This window comes from Micrasema longulum, unplaced genomic scaffold (genome assembly GCF_059751315.1).
Source record: "Micrasema longulum isolate JH-2025_06_02 unplaced genomic scaffold, ASM5975131v1 h1tg001729l, whole genome shotgun sequence".
NCBI lineage: Eukaryota > Metazoa > Arthropoda > Insecta > Trichoptera > Brachycentridae > Micrasema > Micrasema longulum.
The window spans coordinates 167,639-187,868 of NW_028278907.1; the positions used below are offsets into that span (position 1 = coordinate 167,639).

The 20,230-nt window shown below is 31.6% G+C and overlaps 1 protein-coding gene across 1 annotated transcript; it reads right to left on the reverse strand.

The window, feature by feature from the left end:
* Positions 1-1,829: 1,829 nt before the first annotated feature.
* On the reverse strand, positions 1,830-19,737 carry LOC148274187 (uncharacterized). The gene is made up of 4 exons (XM_088237463.1): positions 19,704-19,737; positions 17,286-17,810; positions 3,653-3,673; positions 1,830-2,333 (listed from the first exon to the last, which is right to left on the reverse strand). Exons 1-4 carry the CDS (start codon positions 19,713-19,715, stop codon positions 1,830-1,832), a joined length of 1,062 nt encoding a protein of 353 aa, XP_088093589.1. The 5' UTR covers positions 19,716-19,737.
* Between the last annotated feature and the right edge of the window lie 493 nt (positions 19,738-20,230).

A 20,230-nucleotide genomic window follows, 5' to 3' on the forward strand; every position in this document is an offset into this window, starting at 1 on the left:
AAAAACAATAACCTGAGATATTTCAATTAGTAATTATTTGTGAAAACATGTAAGTACAGCTCGGATCAATTACAATTTGTTTTTTAATTCTAAAATTTTTCTTACATCCATATTTTTTTCTTTTTTATTAGTAACTTTTTATTTTGCATTGCAGTATGTTTTTTATTGTTTCTACATGTATCCAAAAAACTTGTTGGTTATTTTAAAAATTATTACTTACTATGCTTGTACTTACTTATTCAATATTTCGAGTTTGTCCAAATTTTTGTAAACAAGAACTGGATTCAACTCCCTGGGGAGCTGTTTATATTAACATATTACAACAGAGATGAAGAACATTTAAGAGAAGGTAATATAGAAGTCTAGGCATCTACAGGGCTTATGACCTGTCAATGGTTGGTTTTAGTGGCCATTTTATACACTGTGTAACATTCACCATTCTGCCCATATTTGAACATTTATATTCCTTCAATTCTTTCATCTGTTGATGTTTGTGAAGTTGAAGAGCTGAAACCTTTATTTATGCGGGCGAGATTCATCTAATTGAATTATTTATATAAACAGCTCCCCAGGGAGTTGAATCCAGTTTTTGTCTACAAAAATTTGGACAAACTCAAAATATTGTTGATATCTACCTGGTCCATGAAGAAGTATAAAAATTGAAAAAATAACATTTTCAGGCGTTGCCTACTATGTCGGTGAAATAATTAAATTAGATGAATCTCACCCGCATAAAAAAAGGTTTCAGCTCTTAAACTTTACAAATATCAACAGATAAAGAATTGAAGGAATATAGATGTTCAAATATGGGCAGAATGGTGAATGTTACACAGTGTATAAAGTGGCCACTTGAACCAGTCATTGACAGGCCCATTAAGCCCTGTAGATTCCTAGACTTCTATATTACGTTCTCTTAAATGTTCTTCATCTCTGTTGTAATATGTTCATTTTAAACATTCATTATTTGTATCTCATTTATACTTTTAATGGTTGTAAACGTTTAATTTTGCAATAAAAATTTGCAAAAATTACAAAGTATCTTTTCTTCTTGTCTCTTAAGCTAGGGTTTCCTAGGACAGTGGTGCCCGTATCTTAACGGCCGTAGTGAACGGTGATGCGGTAGTCGTAACGGTGCCGAGAGAGTGGTTTCCTATGAAAACGGTGTTATCAAACCGTTTAACACTGTTTTCTTAGGAAACCACACTCTAGTCACCATTAAAACGGTAGTCCACCGCATCACTGTTCATTACGGCCGTTAAGATACGGGCACCGCTGTCCTAGGAAACCCTAGCTTTACGTACACTACCCTACTGCGTGGAACGTATCCACTGTCTAAAACATGTTTCTGTGTTTACATTTATCAAGAAAATACAATTAATATCTGCATTTAACGATTTCGAATTAATCTTTTCTGTAAATTTATCTATTTACGAGTATATTTTACGAAAATGGATTTTTGCCATATACACCAATAAACAAATATAAGTTAAGGTTTTAGCTCTAGCTATTCCTCCGTAAGTGTTTACATTTTTTTACATTTGCATTTTCTTTTGCACCACAACAGGCCAGGAGGCCTAATTACAGTGGTGAATTACATCACAGAGCACCCAGGCTTGAGAAAAATCACATTTTAATTTTTGTGTTCTCACCGGGAATCGAACCTGGAACCTTCCGTGCGTGAGTCAAGCGTCTTGACCACTACACCACGGAGGCCACCTATACGACTGTATTTAAAGGGATAATTAAAAATAAATCATAATTGAGTTCAATAATTTATTATAAGTTACTTAAAATCTAGATCAACCGCAGTTGAAAGGCAATGGGACAGCTTAGTGGTAGTAAGAGTGAGCAGGGGCGGCATGTACGTAGGCGGGGGCGGCATGAGCGTACACGGGGGCGGCATGAGCGTACACGGGGGCGGCAACCTTCAGGATGGGCTTGACGGCGACGGGGTGCTGACCAGGCTCACGGTGGACAACAGCGTTGAACCCGTTGTGTTCATCAGCGGTGTACTCGACAACGCGACGGCTTCCGTCAGCTTCGATCAGAGAATAGGATCCCTTAACGTCATCTCCATGACGAGTTTCCTGCTGGCTCTTGATGTCTCCGGTGTGCTCGTCGTGAACGGAGTATTCGAAGTTGTATTCGGCGGGGGCGTAGTGTTCCACGGGGGCGTAGGCAACCTTGGCGGGGGCGGCGTAGTGGACCTGAGCGGGGGCGGCGTAGTGGGCTACAGGGGCGGCGTAGTGAACTTGAGCCGGGGCGGCGTAGTGAGCTACGGGGGCGATTAATCCAGCCTGAGCCACGGCCAGGAAACAGGCGAAAGCGAGTACCTAATTTAATTTAATAAAAAAAAATAGTTTTAGAATGTTTTTGTTCTTTTTTTAAAATTTGAAATAAACTAAAAAAAGCAGAAAACTGTAAATGGCGCCAAAAATTTTCTGTTGTGGTTAACTCAAACAAAGGAGATTAAAAAAATAAACACAATATTTCATGGAATGAACATTAAACGTCATGAAATATTACAACAGAAATGGAGAGCAATGTAAAGAAGGGTATATGAATGTCTAGGTATTTACACGACACACATTAGCATTCATGTGTAGCATTTAGCATTTGTCTATGTTGGAACATTTATATATCTTCAATTCTTGCATCTGCTGTTTTCATTAAAGTTTTTTTTGTGGGATACGGAAGCGTCAAAAGTTGATTAAAAGTGCCGATTTCATTATACGGTACTGACGAGTAGTAAGCATTTTTTTACTACCTGACAAGTCAAAAAAAAAAAAAACCGAATTTTTATTTTATTAACGCGCAAAACTGTTTATCTAATTAGTGCATAGTACTGTTCTGTTCACAAAACAGTAGGTTCTATGCACTAGTTGATGGCATCACCCTTATTCGCGGTGATGACGATAGTGAAAAAAACTGCCAAATAGTTGTTTTTTATTGACGACTTTCATATTTTCTAGAATTTCTTCGTCTTTGTTACAGTGTGTACCTATACTTGAGGACCTTTATTTTCAAAGATCGAAATTTGCTAGTAACACAATATTTTAGGAGAATTTTTTTGTGATTCGCGTCAAATCGCGTGAACAATCTTTGATTTAAAGAAAAAATCATCTTACAACTCAGCCTGAAGGTACTCTTATTTATAATAAAATATAAAATAAAAAATATAAGCGTTCTTATAATTTACACACACATTTCAATTTTGGTGGCCATTTTCAACAAGTTGTAAATAACTCACTATTAGAAAATGGAAATCAAGTTGGGGTAGAGTGGGGTTTGAACCTCGGGCCTCTGGCCCGTGAGTCCGCAACACTAGCCACGGGATCACAACCCGATTCAGTATATAATTTCATTTTATATTTCATTGGCACCCAACAAAAATTATTGAATTAGGGATTAATATACAGTTTATACACGATAAAATATTGTATTTTGAAAAAATACGATAAAACGTAGATATTTTTTAAGTCAGAGTGTTTTGGCGGATCAGGTTATCAATGCGTCTCGACACTGGCTTTAAACTAAAAAAACAAATCGCCATGTGAATCGAATATCAGATTTTGGAAAAACAATCCTCAATTGCACTTTTTGTCACTTTTTACAGAACCAAATAATGTTTCTTTGCTAAAAAAGAACTTACTTTGAATGCCATTGTAAGTTTCTGTCTGCGGTTAATTACAAACTGTACTTAATCACCCAAAAAGTTCGCTTTAAATACCTCTTTTTACACCCCCCCTCTGTCTTTATCTAAAACTTTTTATCAATTACAGACAGCTACTTGTGACACTCTTAAACTCATTACCCAGTTATAACACATGACATTCTTGTTTAGTTATTCGCCCATTTCACACGAATCATCCAAATCCAAACGGCCCGATAAAATTACGTTGGATTGTTTCTTATTAAATTCTTAGGTATCATAAGTTATGTACGTTGTTTTTCAAATTAAAAAATGAACTCCAAAATTAAAACAAAAAGGTTAAAGTTGTACGTCATTCGAAAGAAAATTATTTTTTGCGGTACAAAAAGCTTTTTTTACGTTGATGTAATATTTTATTTGACAAGAAGCCTTTAAAATTGAATGTCTACTTGTTATTGCGTTTTCCTGATATTCAATTTATAAATACATTAAAAATAATGTAAGAAGCTGAGAAATATGTCTTATATATCAGAGTATAAATTATATTTATTAAATGTCTCTTTTTATTTCATAATCAAAATTATTATTCTGATTTTAAAAAATACGTTTAGTAAACTATAATTGTAATTGATGTGAAAGAACTCTTATGTTTAATATAAATTATACACCGACACTGACATAGTGCGTATGGGCCAGTGGGCTGGCTATATCCAAAGATAAAACAAATAAAATGTAAATGTACTGTATGGCATAATAGGATGGGGGGCACTAATAAATCAATATTAAAACCTCTCGAATCTGCTCAAATATCAATAGTTAAAATAATTTTTAAAAAGCCCTTCAGGTACCCCAGCATCAAGTTTTGAGGAATTTGTGATTTTAAATATAAGGCAATTATGTATTTTTAGAATAATAATGCTTGTGAAAGCAAATTATACTACCAAATCCGAAAAGGAACACTCTCACACTACCAGTCTACTATAAAATAATTAGTAAAAAGTTAGTGTAAATACCGCTTTTCCACTATTTTGATAAAATGTATTTGATGTTCAAACGTGTATCTTGGAAAATATTAGTAAAAAAAAATGTTACGATTTTTAAGTAAATTTTATTTTCTCAGACTTTATATATACATATATATATATTTATCTTCAGGGTCGTAATTATACACAAAAAATTGATTTAAAGCACCATTTTTTCGTGGCATGAGCGTTGATCATTCAAGGTCACAAACTTTAGGTTTTACTAAGGACCCTATGTCCACCGATCCTGTTTAGTTTAAAAACATAATAACCTTTTTTATTTAAAAAAAGTGAAAAAAATACATACCGAATGACCTTGAATGTCCCATACTTATAATAAATGCAAGACGTGTTGTGATATTTATTTATTGTACAGCGCCCTTGAGGGGATTTTCTCAAAAATGGCGCTATATAAATTATCAAAAAATTAATCTTATTATTATTATTATAGTAAATTATCTAGTAGGTTGTAATGTTATTGTTTATTTTTGCATAAAAATGTCTGCCTTAAAACAGGTTGTACCTAGTTAGCCAGACTAGACATGATCCAAAGAAATCTATTACCTAAGTGTATATGTAGTAGATAAAGTAATTGTTATTTTGTTTATAAACTATGATTACTAATATTATTATTATTATTACTGTATGAATGTAAGCGAGGTCTGCAGGCAAAGACAGAGGGATGTGGCGTTCCACCATATCTGCCTTATCCTACGGGGAAACCACGAGATGATTTGTTGTTGTTGTCACTGTAAATGTACTCCATATGTGCGTATACATTTTTATTTTTTTTAAAACCTTGTAAATATTTATGCTTATTTTGTTGGATAACTGAAATACATATTTTTTTAATATATCAATCCAACCTATGTTATTTTGTCGTGCTGTGTGTATTTTCGCCATGGTGTGAAACAGGCCTTACTGTCATCTGAAATTATGGTTTAGTTTCTGGCATTGACGGCATTGTAAATAGTATACGGTGGCTCTTGACGATAAGAAAAAGAAGGAAACGCCAGTTTAAAAAAAAAAAAGTAATAAGGGTCTATAAAATACTGTCGAGACAATTTTTTTTTTCAGTACTTATTAGTTCTTAGTATAAAAAATATTTTAAAATGTATAATTCTGAATTCCCATAAAAAGATGTCATTGCATTGGCCGCCTCCAATACGTCACGATTCATGTTTGTTTTGAAAACGTTATTTTCTTATACACATTTCCACGAAACTTAACGTCACAATTTTCGAAGCCGAACATGTCGCGTTTTTCTAGACATGGTTTTTGTATAATGTTTTTTATTAGGTTGTGTAAGAAAACATTTCTCCACTATATCCATATTAATTTCGGAGATACAAGTATTTTTTTCTAAATCCGTTACATTAATTTTTGTCGGTATTCCTAGTATGTGATACTTCCCTATTCTCAAAAGTTATTGAGACTATTTACACTTACGTTTGAGCACCGGATGACGAACTGTTAGTGAATTTATGAAATTATTTGATTATTCCTATTCTTCCACATGGGAGTCGGTGCTGAATGAGCTCCTTACGTCATTGCGACCCGAATAGATCTATTGTAATGGTTCCTCGTAAATTAATTCTTGCTTTCCAAGCCTAAGTCTTTAAAAAACCAGAATACTGAATGGAGGACGAGATTTTTCATCTCCTACTGCAAGATCAAGACTTTAAAGTATCCGGCTATCACGTAAAAAGCGAGCGTCCTCATATCCTTAGGTTTAACTAATGGTCCACCAAAAATACGCATTAATTTATTATATATAACATCACATTCACATAATATGTTATGTAAAAACGTGTTTTATCATCTTCACAGCAGAACCTACATCTAAAAATTCGTTATTAATTATTCTAGTAAGGTGATAATTTAATCTGCGGTGCCCTGTAGGGGTTTTAGTGATAACTCTTATATAGTTTCAAATTAGTGTCGCTATGTCGAAAGCAAACCTTTGCGAAAATCCCTTCACTAGTTCGTTCGGGTAGTTAATTCAACAATGTTTGAGTATCTCCAAATGCTGAGGAAATCCAGCCAGTCTGCAAGCATTTGGACATACTCAGACATTGTTGAATTAACTACATCATAAAAGAAAAGTATAAAAATTGGAAAATTGTTTTCGGGCGTTGCCTAGTAGGTGATTTGGTTCATCCGGATGAATCTCACCCGTATGATAAAGGTTTCAGCTCCCTTATTTCACAAAAGTCAACAGATGTAAGAGTGGAGGAAATGTGGATGTTTAAACATGGGCAGAATGGTGAATGCTAGACAGTGTATAAAATGACCACTTAAACCAGCAAATGACAGGTCATAAATTCTATAAATGCCTAGATTTCCATATTCACTGCTCAATAGTGTTTTTCCTCTCTGTTGCAATAAATTGAAATATGAATGACTCCCAAGGGAGGAAATCCAGCCAGTCTGCAAGCACTTGGACATACTCAAACATTGTTGACCTTTAAATTTATTTAGTTTTATGATATTTTAATGCATTAACTAATTTTTACTTATTATATGTGGGTAAAGTTGCCAGCAATGTAGTAATTGACACTCTTAACTTTGGTACAGTTTTAAGTCAACTGTTTACCAATCACAGTTATCGAAACACTTATAAAATGCCTTGGTGTTTAATCTACATATGTAGAAATGAAGAAATACTGGACACACCCACTCTGTAGTGGACATTAAAATATGCCAAACAAATCGAGAGTGAGCACAAATTTCAATCAAATTTAGGTAATTTGGTGAAGGTAAGTAGATTTTATGTCATACATTTTAGATTTCCATGGAAACTACAGATTAGCCAATTTAAAATAAAGGTTTTTAACAAAATTATAGAATTATTTTTAACCATGTCAACTACCACTACCAAAAAGAGTGTATATAACTGGACTTTAACATACATCATTTCAACTACTGGTAAAGGTAACCTTACTTGTTTTGTTTATTTAAAAAATAAATGAAAATGATACATTAGAACAAATTAAAATTCTTCTATTCAAACACTTCTCTAAAATAAAATGAAATGTTAATGTTACAAATGTTTTTTTCCAATAAAAAACACAACTTTAGTTCATTTCAATTCTATTTTAATATTTATTTTTTTATTTTGTTTTTTTTTTACACTGCAGTATTTTAACTGTGGCGTGAGACTAAGAAATTTAAACACTGTGAATAAATAAATAAAACCAATTTCCCCAGATAAATACGTTTTTTTTTGTTGCTATAAGTTATTTTAGTATAATTATTGAGGTTTTTTTTTTCGTGCCACCGTGTTATTTGAAATAGAGACATTGAGATATTGAAATCGGTTATTTGGAAACAATTTTTGCGAACCACATTCAGAAAATAAATAATAATATGGATATTAAAATATGCATATTCATATTTTATTGCAACATTAAAATTATTAGTGAATGCTTCGAAACCTACTAGAATTACATTTGTTATTACACGTATTATAATTTTATTCAATAATTTAAATTATTATAAATAACATAATAGCAACATACGCAAATACGTTCTGCGTGATTTGATACGCTTATAATATTTTTAGTAAATTGCAGTAATTTTCTTGTTATAAGCAATGTCGATATAAAAAACAATATTTGTTTAACAATATTTTTAGTCTATCCATTTTTTAATTTTTTTTATAGAAACAAAAAATAAGTGATACTTTCATCCACAAATTTGGAAAAAAAACAGTGACCGATTTCATCACCTTCGCGACATCTTCGAGACTGGTATCTTACTATGAAGATGTTGCGAAAGCGATGATTTTTTCAAATTGTTGGGTAAGGTATCACTCGCCTTTTATTTCTATAATAAATTACAACGAACTTTCATAAAGAACTTTCGCTTACAAACTTAAAGGTTTTATCCTAATTGTTTGTATACAAGAACTAGGTTTAACCCCCTTGGGAGTTACAATTGGTCACTTAAACCAGCCACTGACAGATCATGAGCCCTGTAAATGCCTAGACTTCTGTTTCCCCTAAAAGTGCTCTTCAAAAATATGTAATAATAGAACTCATAATTATTTAGTACCGAGCATTTTCAATTTATTGCAATAATTACTTAAATTTAATTCATAATGTAACATTAGCAAAATAAAAGTGGCTACTCGATCAAAAGTTTGTATATGAATAGTTATTAAACTAGCTTTTGTGTAAATATTTTCATTTTTTTTTCTTTCTTTTTTTTTTGTACTTGAAAACAAAAAACTCTATTATTTTTATATATATAACTTATCTTTCTGGCTGTTAATTATATCCGGTATTTTTTTTTAAATTTTAATTTAGGTAATATTAAATAAGTTAGTATTAATATAAATCTCCACCAACAAGCCACAGAAACAAGGCGCCTGATGCGTAAGGCTGATCTGCTTACGTAAATTTATTTATTTACTTTCAGTTCACAAACAGTAAAAGATATCACAATATCAAAACAATTACGGAAATAAAAAATAATAACACCAAACATCTTTAACCAATTATATGTGAAGACCAATTATAAAAAAAACTAAAATTAAAATTGTTAAATGAGCCAAAATTTAATTTAAAGCATATGTAATTAATACAATTTATTAAAATTTCTATCAATATTAATTTGATTTAATTCAAAATAGACGTTGACAAAAAAGAATTTATTAAAATTTCTATCAATATTAATAAAATTTAATGCAAAATAGATGAAATGTATACAATTTAATAAAATTTAATTTAAATAATATTAATAATTTATAAATAGTCTCGTAAAAACGATTTTTTGTATATTAATTTATGAAAATAATTATAGTAATAATAGTTTATTTATGGTAATATATTTTTATCGTGTAACAGATGACCGATATACGCTGCATCTAATGGACTAATGCAGTGCCCTATAGATAATAATGCTAAGACGCTTTACTCACGCACGGAATGTACCAAGTTCTATAGCCGTAAGAACAGAAATGTAATAGATATAAAGAGTAGTGTTCTTATATATAATTCACTTATATGTCCACACATAAATTACTGTTCTTCCATTTTTTTTATACAATGAAGGAGAAATTAAAAATATGCTAATTCTTCCGAATAAGGCGATAAGAATTATACTCAAAAGAAATATCTATTCTAATGTAGAAAGAATGCACAAAGAAATTGGCTTACTCACAGTAAAGCAGCAAATGAGATATAATGTTGCAAATTTTATACATAAAATAATTTAGGGGATGAATAAAATAAAAACAACAATAAAATTTAACCTACAATGTCATACATATGAAACAAGGGATAAAAAAGATAAGATTACCAATGAGGAGAAAAACAGAATCTCAACTCATTGTACAAGGGATTGAAGCTGTACAATGAGTTACCCAAAGAAATAAAGGAGATAGGAAAAATCAAAATATTTCAAAGTAATCGGAAAAAATATGTTATTGAGAAATTTTAATAAAAAAATTGTAGCGTTATTAAAAGTTTATATTAGTTATGAAGATGTTATGAACTTAACAAATAAAGTATAAATAAACAAAACATGCAAAAGATAGAAAATAAAAAAGATATATATAAAATTAAATTAATTAAATATCTGCTTCTTTCAATATTTATATGACTTTTGACTTAAATGACGATTATTTATTATTAATTACGATTATTTTCATTATCTTCTTCTGAATCCCCTTGTTTCCACGATTTTTAAATACATGTTTCATTTCAACCACGTCGTGAATCAAATCAGAGACCGTTGTCATGTCAGGCAAACGAGCTGACCATTTTTTAAATAAATTAAACTGACAAAAATACGCACTTGAGATTTACCACAAGAACATTGATTTGATTGACATTGAGTGAATACGGTGACACTAATTAAACATAATTTGAACTTCGCACATGTAGAGCACTTTAATAAATAAGTATGCAAATATTACCTTGAAAACAAAATCTCAAACAGTTAAAAACAGCAAGTTATTAGTCTTTAGCAAAAAACATGCACGTAAATCAGGTCAAATAAGAATCACAATTATTTAAATTAGTTTAATACATGTAATTCAAACATAATGTGTGAAGTCGTTTTAGTATTTTAAATTTAAAAACCCACGTACATATCGTAAGTATACTGGCAATAAACTTAAACTCTAAAATCCCTTACAATATTTGAGTTTGTCCAAATGTTTGTTGACAAAAGACTGGATTTCACCCCCTCGGGAGTCATTAAGATTAACAAATTACAACAGAGATGAAGAATATCTTAAATTAGGAAATATGGAAGTCTAGGCACTTACAGGGCTTTTGACTTGTTAATGGCTGGTTTAAGTGGCCTCTTTTCACACTGTGTAACATTTACCATTTTGTATATGTTTGAATATCCATATTTTTTCAATTGTTCCATTCGTTGATTTAAGTGAAGTTAAAGAGCTGAAACCTTTTTTGTTGTGATGAGATTCCTCTGACTTTATCATTTCACATACTAGGCAATGCCTGAAAACAATTTTTCAATTCATAAACTTCTTCTTGAACCGGTTGGTTTTATTATAATATTTGAGTTTGACCACTTAAACCAGCCATTGACAGGTCATAAGCCCTGTAAATGCCTAGACTTCCATATTCGCCTTCTTTAAGGTATTTTATTCATCTCTGTTGTAACTTGTTAATCTGAAATCCCTGTTTTAAAAATTTATGAATTTAAGTTTGGTTACAAATTGTTTTTTTTGTATCTTATGAAATGGCATTTTGTGTTGATATTTAAATATACCATGATTTTAAGTGCTCATTTAAAAATATATTTTCAATTCTTCTGTTTCTTAATTTTAAAAAATTACAATGAATTCAAATATATTTCCGAAATGGAAGCACTTAGTCTTTTATGCCTGCCAGGTAATAAGGAACATTAACTCTACCGGAAATTAAATGCAAAAAAGGTTTTCTTGCTCAAGATAAAACTTGGAGCATTCAATTGTACGACAAAGTTTTTTTTAAATGTCTGAAAAAAATAATAAAAAAGATTTTCATAAAAATGAACTACTTTGAACGACGTCACTGGTTCACACGAATTAACCAATGATAAGAGAGCTATGAAATATATCCGGTTCACTTACCTCAAACGGACCAATCGGCAGAACTGACTGAGAATAAGAAGAAGAGAACCTCTGACGTTGACTCTGGGGAGTTATTTCAGAAACAATTTTTTTTTTAATCATAGCTGATAATAAGATATATAAAAGTTGTAAAAAACAATTTTTGTTTTTTTTTTAGTATATCAACAAATAAATAAACAACTGAACTTGCTTATTGTTTAAAACTGATTGCTTCACTTTTTATTTAATACTCATCACGATCAAAATGAAAATTAGCTTTAAAAAATAATTCTGTATATATATAACATTACAAAATAATAATATTATAATAAATAGTCATGTCAAAAGCAGACACAACCGAAGGGCATGTATGACATGATTAATGAATGTGGAAGTAGCTAGGAATGTATGTCAGGATAGGCATGTGTGGTGGTCAATCCTCTCTGCCTACCCCTACGAAGAAATGGCATGATAGTAGGAGTTACTGTAAATATGTTGTTTGAGCGAAAAAAACACGGTGATCAAAGTCAACCCTCCGAGTAATTGATATACTTTCGAATCGAGTTGTAGTCCCGTGGCTAGTGTCCTGGACTTATCAAAGGTCAGAGGTCCGCACCCCGCTCTACCACAACTTGAATCCCATTTTCCGATTTTAAGTAATTTACAACTCGTTGAAAATAGCCCCAAAAATTGAAAGGTTTGGGCAATTATAACGGAAAATAATTGGGTTAAAATAACAAAAAACACTTAGATATTACCAAATTACGAAACCAGAAGTCTTTGATCGGCACTCTAATGTCATGCAAAAGTTCAGTGTTTTTTTATATATATTGTTCGTTAATATACCATGAAACTAAGCCAATAAAAAAAGTTTATTTTGTATCGTATTGTCGCTATGATTTTTCAAAGTATTTTAATTTTAAAATGTCTCAACCGGTGACGTCACGAGTTGTACTGACATTTTAAATTAAAACCTCGTTGTTGTCAAAACACACCAACCGTAGAAAAAAATGGTAACAGGAAACCAGAAATCAATCACAACATTTAACAATGCAATGCTCTAATTGATTAGTTATTGTCAATAAGAACCTGAGACGTTTCAAAGTAGTTTTTTTTATTAAAATCATTTTTATTATTTTGTTAATACAGTTTCGAGAAACTTTGCCATGCAATTAATTACTCTTTTAAATCCAAATTCCTGTAGCACCGAACTTTCTGACTAAGTAAATGTAAATAATAACATTTATTCGATTAGTTCCATATAAAGTAAAGTGGATTTTTCAAATTACTCTCTCTTTTAAAATGTCTTAGATTAATAAGCTAGCCTCAAGAAGCATGCTACTTAATTTTAATTAATAACGACTGAAAATACATACACAAAATAATACATAAAGATGTACATACCGATTTTAAAAAGTAGAGTTGTATTTTTGATTTGAGCACTAGTTCACAATAAGCGTAATATTCGGACACTCTAGAATTTCCCTTAGTTGCGCAATCGATCGGATGAGTATATCGGCAGTTTGATAGCAGTGAGATAAAGTTAAAAATCACGCACTTAAAATGATCAAAACAAAGTTGAGACGCGTAAAAGTTATTAATCACTAATTAATTCGCACGGTCGTGTGTTATGGAACCTTGATTTAGCGTATTATCTACAGAAATGAGTTAGTAACTTTGGCGTCCGACGGTCAAATTTATTATTGTTGTACTAAATTTTTCTTTGACATTCGGTTTCCATAGAAAATAAATTAAATGCTAAGTGTAGATGTGAAATGTGTACTTTTTATTCGGAATCTAATCATCAATAATAATATTCCCGATTATCAAATTTACCATAGTGATAGTGCTGAAATGTTTATTGTGATTTTTAAAGTAAGTACCCACTTCTTCATAATTTAATATCAACATTTTGATACCGGTAATTTTGTGCAAAATAACTTAAATTTATTTTTTAACTTGAAATAATTTTATTTTTTTCATTTTATTTATTTATTAAAAAAAAACAACAACCATTACAGCAAAACAGTAAATATTTACAAATAAACCAAAATTATAGGCCGAGTATAGTTTTCTATACATTACTAAATACAATGCAAAAAAAAAGAAGAAAAAAGCATACATTTAGAAAGCAACTCCGCATCATTCTACACGTAAAAAATAAATAAAATATTACAATAATAAAAAAATGAAAGAAAAAGTTTTTCGTTTGCTCGGATTTAAAAATCCTTTCGCCGGCGGATCCATACGGAGTAGCCCCAGATCAGCCCTCTGTCATTTCTTCTTTCAAACAAATTAATTAATTACAATATTAAAGAGTACAAAATAAATATGTATTAGATAGGTACAGTTAGATTAATTTATAATTATTATTTTCTATTAGGGTTCTAGCATTTTCTTCAAATTTGTTTTAAGTGAGGAAAAATATATATATTTCAATAAAAAACGTGTTATAATTATTTAGAACTCTGGGAAAAGATGTATTCTTACTATTATTCGTGCTGAAATACCATCATGAAACAATTGTTGCAGCCGAGTTGTACGTTGAGGGATACGAATTTTGATTTTCTCAAGCAGTCAATTATGTACGTTATGATGACTCATATCTTTATTTTTATTTATATTTCGTATTAAAATAAGTGACGGGTATAATTTTAAGTTATTTTGTACATTGTATTTGACCTGAAGATGATGCAGTGCACAAATTAAAGTGGTTAAAAGAAATAAACAAAAAAATGTAAACATAGAATAGTTTTTACTAAAATATGTAATTATTAATATTTTTGTATTTTTCTTTACATAATATTACAAACATGTAGCATGACACAGTTTTTTTAGTTTTTAACTATCGTTGTTGCAATTTGGAGTAATAAAGAAAAATATACCGAACACATTAAAAAAAATGTATTTGTAAAAGCTCTTAAAATCTTTTCACAAATATTTCGTAAAGCTTCTAAATATTGTTTAAACAGTGTTTAAATGTTAAAGCCTTTGAGTTTATGAAAATCATTTCATCCATCAAACCAGCCAGACTGCGTTTTATCGGATCCACTTATTTTTAAATACGCGAAACAAATAAATCTTTTTTAACAAAATTAAACTTTATTTATGTATTTTCATTTAATTTGTGTATTGTAGTGCATGCTATTGCAACTTGGGGAGAAAGCAATTCATTTGATTTATTATAAAGGGGCAATGTAATAAGCGGACACGGCGTAAAAATACATAGTAAGTTGGCCAATGTATAAAATGTAATACATATACTTATATGTAGATCATCACTGAAAAATACTACACATGAAATCGTAGCATAACATGAAAAATTGTAGTATATTTATAACTTTCCAGTACAGAATTATATACGCGTAGAAAATGCGTGTAGGGTATTGGAAGCAAAAATAGCAACCTCCTAAAAAAATATTCTTTGTTCATTTATTTATTGATTCATATTTTTCTCTTACAAACTATAATTAACAATAAAAATAATGTGACCTCACTGGGGTTACCCGTGCCGAGGACACTTAACAATATACTTTTTTTGAAATATTTTTACATTTGAGTAACTTATGTATTAATAAACAGAGATAATTAACAAAATATTCACAGTTTTTAAAACAAGGTATATACAGTGAGTGACAAAAAATGTCCGCATGTTTGTTAAGGCGGTTCCTTTTTAAGGCTTTTTAAGGCTGTTTTTTTTTAAAGTGTTCCTGTTTGAAAAAGAAACATGCCCCCGTGCTTGGGAAGGGACTTACACTGAGTTAATAGAAAGTACAAGTATTTTATATATCAAAAATATAGTGCATTGACATTTTTCATTTGTCCTTATAAATCATCGAGTTGTTTTTGCGCAAGGCGTTCTTTTGATTTTATTTTCAATTTATTTATATCTTTCATTCTTTAAATGCCCTAATAAACGTGATTTTGCAAGAATTATTTAGTTTGACATTTTTGTCATCGCAAAAGTGTATTAAATTTTGTTTTATTATTTTCTTTGATCAACTGAATAATCAATTTTTTTCTGGAAAAATTGTCTACTTTGGGAAAATGCAATAATAAATATAATGTTTTTGTTGAGAAAGCTTTTTAGGTTTATTATGTATTATACACTCCTTCCCATCCAATTATTACGTACTGGATTAATTAGTGGACAGAAGAATAGTACACTTTTTTATGTTGTCTTTACTAAATGTGTTTCTCAATTTGATTACTGAACATTTTCTTTTTTTTCCTTTTTGTTGATATGAGCCTTTTAAAAAAGTTTGACAACAAAAGTTTTACCATTCGACAGCTTATTTTTTAATTTTACAGGATAAGACTTTTAAGTTTTTTTTCGCATTTATTGCCTTATTACTGTATTTCTATTTGCAGTAAGTTTTAATTCTGGCATTCATTTATTGTCATTGCTCTAGTTTTACGTTAAAAGCGTATTCTGAATTATTTTTAAAAAATACTAATAAAATACGTAACAAAAAAAAAGTGTCCTGAATTGTGCCTTTGTTGCACCGAAGATGCGATATGTAGAACAAATCTGTAGTAAGATGGGTATTAAGTAATATCTCAGTATATTTAAAACACATTAAAAAAAACGACATCAATATTTAAAAAGATAGTTAATTATGGAAAAACGGACAAGCATTCATATATTTTAACACATTGCAACAGAGATGAAGAACATTTCAGAGAATGGAATGTTGACGTCTTGGCATCCACGTGGCTTATGACCTGTCATCGACTGGTTTGAGTGGCCATTTTACACACCGTGTACCATTCACTATTCTGCCTATATTCAAACATCTATATTCCTTCGATTCATCAATCTTTTGACGTTTGTCAAGTTAAACTTTACAACATATAAATACAACAACACAGCAAAATAACTTCACAAACGTCAACAGATGGAAGAATCGAAGTAATATAGGTTTTCGAATACAGGCAGAATGGTGAATGTTAAACAGTGTGTAAAGTGGCCACTTAAACCAGACAATGACAGGCCATAAGCCCTGGTGATGTCTAGACTTCTATATTTTTATCCAAAATGTTCTTCATCTCTGTTGTAATACGAGTATGTTAATATAAATATTTGATAATATATAAATAAGTATTTTAATACAATTACAATTAAGAAGGCTAGGCATCCACAGGGTTTCTGAGCTTATGAGCTGTAAGGTAAGCTATATGGAAGCTGTGAGCTATATGTGAGCTGTTAGCTATATGTGAGCTGTGAGCTATATGTGTTATGAGCTTATGAGGTGTTTACAGCTCCCTGAGGGAGCTAAATAAAAAAATTTGGACAAACTCAAAACATTTTAAATATATTTTAGTTTTTAGATTGACTCAAGGTTTCATTTCAGCATTCTTGAAGATTTTAGAAAATACGGATGGTCGATACCGAAATACATTAGATACTTTTATTTCATCGATTTAAACGACAAAAAGAGCAAGGAAAAAATAAAAAAAGGCGTGCATAAATCAGAAGAAATAATTTATTAAAGACTAGGTCAAATCGTATTAACAGTTAAAATGGTGGGTCAATGATTTAGTGGTAGTAGGACTGGGCAGGGGCTGAATATCCGTGGTAAGAGGGAGCGGCCTGGGAATATCCGTGGTAGGCGGGGGCAGCTTGTACGTAGGCGGGGGCGGCATGAGCGTACACAGGGGCGGCCACCTTTACGACGGGCTTAACAAGGGCAGGGTGTTGATTGGGCTCGCGGTGAACAACAGCGTTGAATCCGTTGTGCTCATCAGCGGTGTATTCAACAGTGCGACGGCTTCCGTCATCTTCGATCAAGGAGTAGGATCCCTGTACCTGGTCTCCGTGACGAACTTCCTTCTGGCTCTTGATGTCTCCGGTGTGCTCGTCATGGACGGAGTATTCGAAGCTATATTCAGCGGGGGCGTGCTGCTCGACGGGGGCATAGGCTATCTTAGCGGGGGCGGCGTAGTGGACCTCAGCGGGTGCGGCGTAGTGGACCTGAGCGGGAGCGGCGTAGTGGGCCACGGGAGCGGCATATTGGGCGATCAGGCCAGCGTTAGCGGCGGCGACGAAACAAGCGAAAGCAAGGACCTGAAGAATAAAAATGATACGTTAGTCATTGTGATATAATACATTTATTATTAGATGTCGAAACACACTGAATTGGTTAAATAAAAGTTATGCTGTTTAGTACCCGGCAGTAAATAAAATACATCGGGCTTAAGAATTAGTCTGCTGACTTGAGAGAACATGTATGTATGACAAAGACGACGCTCTACAAAGCCGCAGTTTGCCGATTACGCCGGCAATCTCTTTCTTAAGCCGATGTACTTTATTTAATGCCGGCAACTGTATGTTCGATAAACACGTGGAGAAAAAAAAATGTACAATAATCGATTTGTGGCCCCGTAGCTAGTGTTGCGGTCTCAGTGGTCAGAGATCCGAGGTTCGAACCCCACTGTACCCCAACTTGATTTCCATTTTCTATGAGTGAGTGATTAACAACTTGTTGAAAATGGCAACCAATATGGAAATATTTTGATAAATTATAAGAACGCAGTTATTTATTTTTTATTTAAAAAATATATATATCAGCTGATTTTATGGAAAAAAATATAGGTTCATGCGCCCTAATGTACTTATTCTTATAAGGGTCAATGCTTAAACGACTCCTGACGTCACTGCAACCTTTGTAGATCTGTTGTGGATGATCTCCGTAAATTATTTATCTCTCTTTTTATTTTTATATTATTTATTGGGGATATCAACAGAAATACATATAAAAAAATATAACAAATAAAGTATACAGAGAATAAAACCAATGACAGATACCCACAGAAATACATTAAATACTCCTACAATACATACTAGTGTGTTTGTATTAGTGTAAGTGTGTGAGAGGGTGAGTGAGTGGGTGTTATATTGTAGTGAGGGTAAATATTATTGCACAAGTGTCGAAAATATAAATTTATATAAAATATTAAGAATTAGAGATAAAATAAAATAAAATAAGATAAAATATGTCTATAATATTGAAACTAAGTAAAGACAAAAAAGTAGGTTTTATGACGCGCATTTTAAATGTTATTTTTTACAATCCAATGTATCAATAAAGGGAAAATTCAAATTATATTCACGAGCATATATGTGGAGAGTTCTGGGCATAGTTCGTACAAACTGCGGGCACATGAAATAGAGAGCTCGATGCTCGACTTAGCCTAGGTTTTTGAAGAGCTGGGCTACTAAGAGGAAAGCGGGTGTTCTCATATCTATCGCTTAACCTTGCCCTTCAAGCTTAAATCTTTAAATAACAGGCTATAATATGGATATGGGGCGACCGCTCTCACATCATCGGGATTAAGCAATAGACCCACAGTGATAAGGCTCCTTTTGTGATGTTTGTTTAATGTAAATGAAATATAATCAAAACTAATTAAGATTTTACTCTACATTCTACACTCTACATTGCCTGAGCGGTTTTCAAAATGAATAAATTGAGAATTTCAAGCATTATCCACAAAACAAAAGAAAAAAAGTTCTGCGTTGGTTTGGACATGTTAAGCAAATGGACGGCAAAAGAGTGGCTAAAATATTTACAATGCGGATGTTGTCAAATTGATGCAGAAAATAAAGAAGTCCAAGAAAGACAGAACATGACTAAATATAACAAATAATTAAATATGGACTTGTCAAATGTCGGAATAATCGGCGCGCGTGCATGAGAAGATGTATCAATGCAGAGGTAATAGGTCAGTATTCATAGGCAGAGTGATATGGCGTTCTATCCTTTCTGACTACCCCTAGGGGAGAACTGCAAGTCAGTTTTCTCATTTTGACTAATTTCGCGTTGAAAGTAAATAGCGGAGTTTTTGAAAGAATGAATTTAAAACATGTAAGCCGTGTAACTAATAAAATAAAAATAATAACTGATATTTTCAACTTTAAAATCACAGTTCACTTATTATTTTCACTGAAATAACGTACTTTGAACGCCATTTTGAGTTTTCTTGTCTGCGGGTGATTACAAACTGTACATTTTTAGAAATTAAGCTTGGCTTAAATACTTCAGTAATCGCCGCCCCTCCTACTGCATACAAAATGTCTTATCATAATTGTATGCAACTACTGTGACAATTGCGAGGACACGTCATGTTTTAAATCTCTCTGGTCGAATGACAAGTTATTTCTTTTATCAAAACATTTCATCTGATGTGAAAAAAGTAGTTCATAATCCATTATGCATGGCTTTAGCGCTTACACATATTTATTTATGCTTTATTAAGTTAGTTCATAACATCTAAAGAACTAATATAAACTTTTAATAATATTTAAATTTTTTATCAAATTTCTCAATAATTTTTTCAAATTAATTTGAAATATTTCGTTTTTTTTTATCTCCTCTATTTCTTTAGGTACAGTTTCAATCCCTTGTAAAATGAGTTTTGAGATTCTGTTTTTCTCCTCATTGGTAATCTTATCTTTATCGACAGGCGCCGTGGCGCAGTTGGTTA

Coding starts and splice junctions, on each gene's coding strand:
- LOC148274187 (XM_088237463.1), bottom strand. Junction 3,674..17,285: donor CTGCCCAGTCCTACTACCAC/TAAATCATTGAC, acceptor AACCGCAGACAG/AAACTTACAATGGCATTCAA. Junction 2,334..3,652: donor AACTTACAATGGCATTCAAA/GTAAGTTCTTTT, acceptor AAATTAAATTAG/GTACTCGCTTTCGCCTGTTT.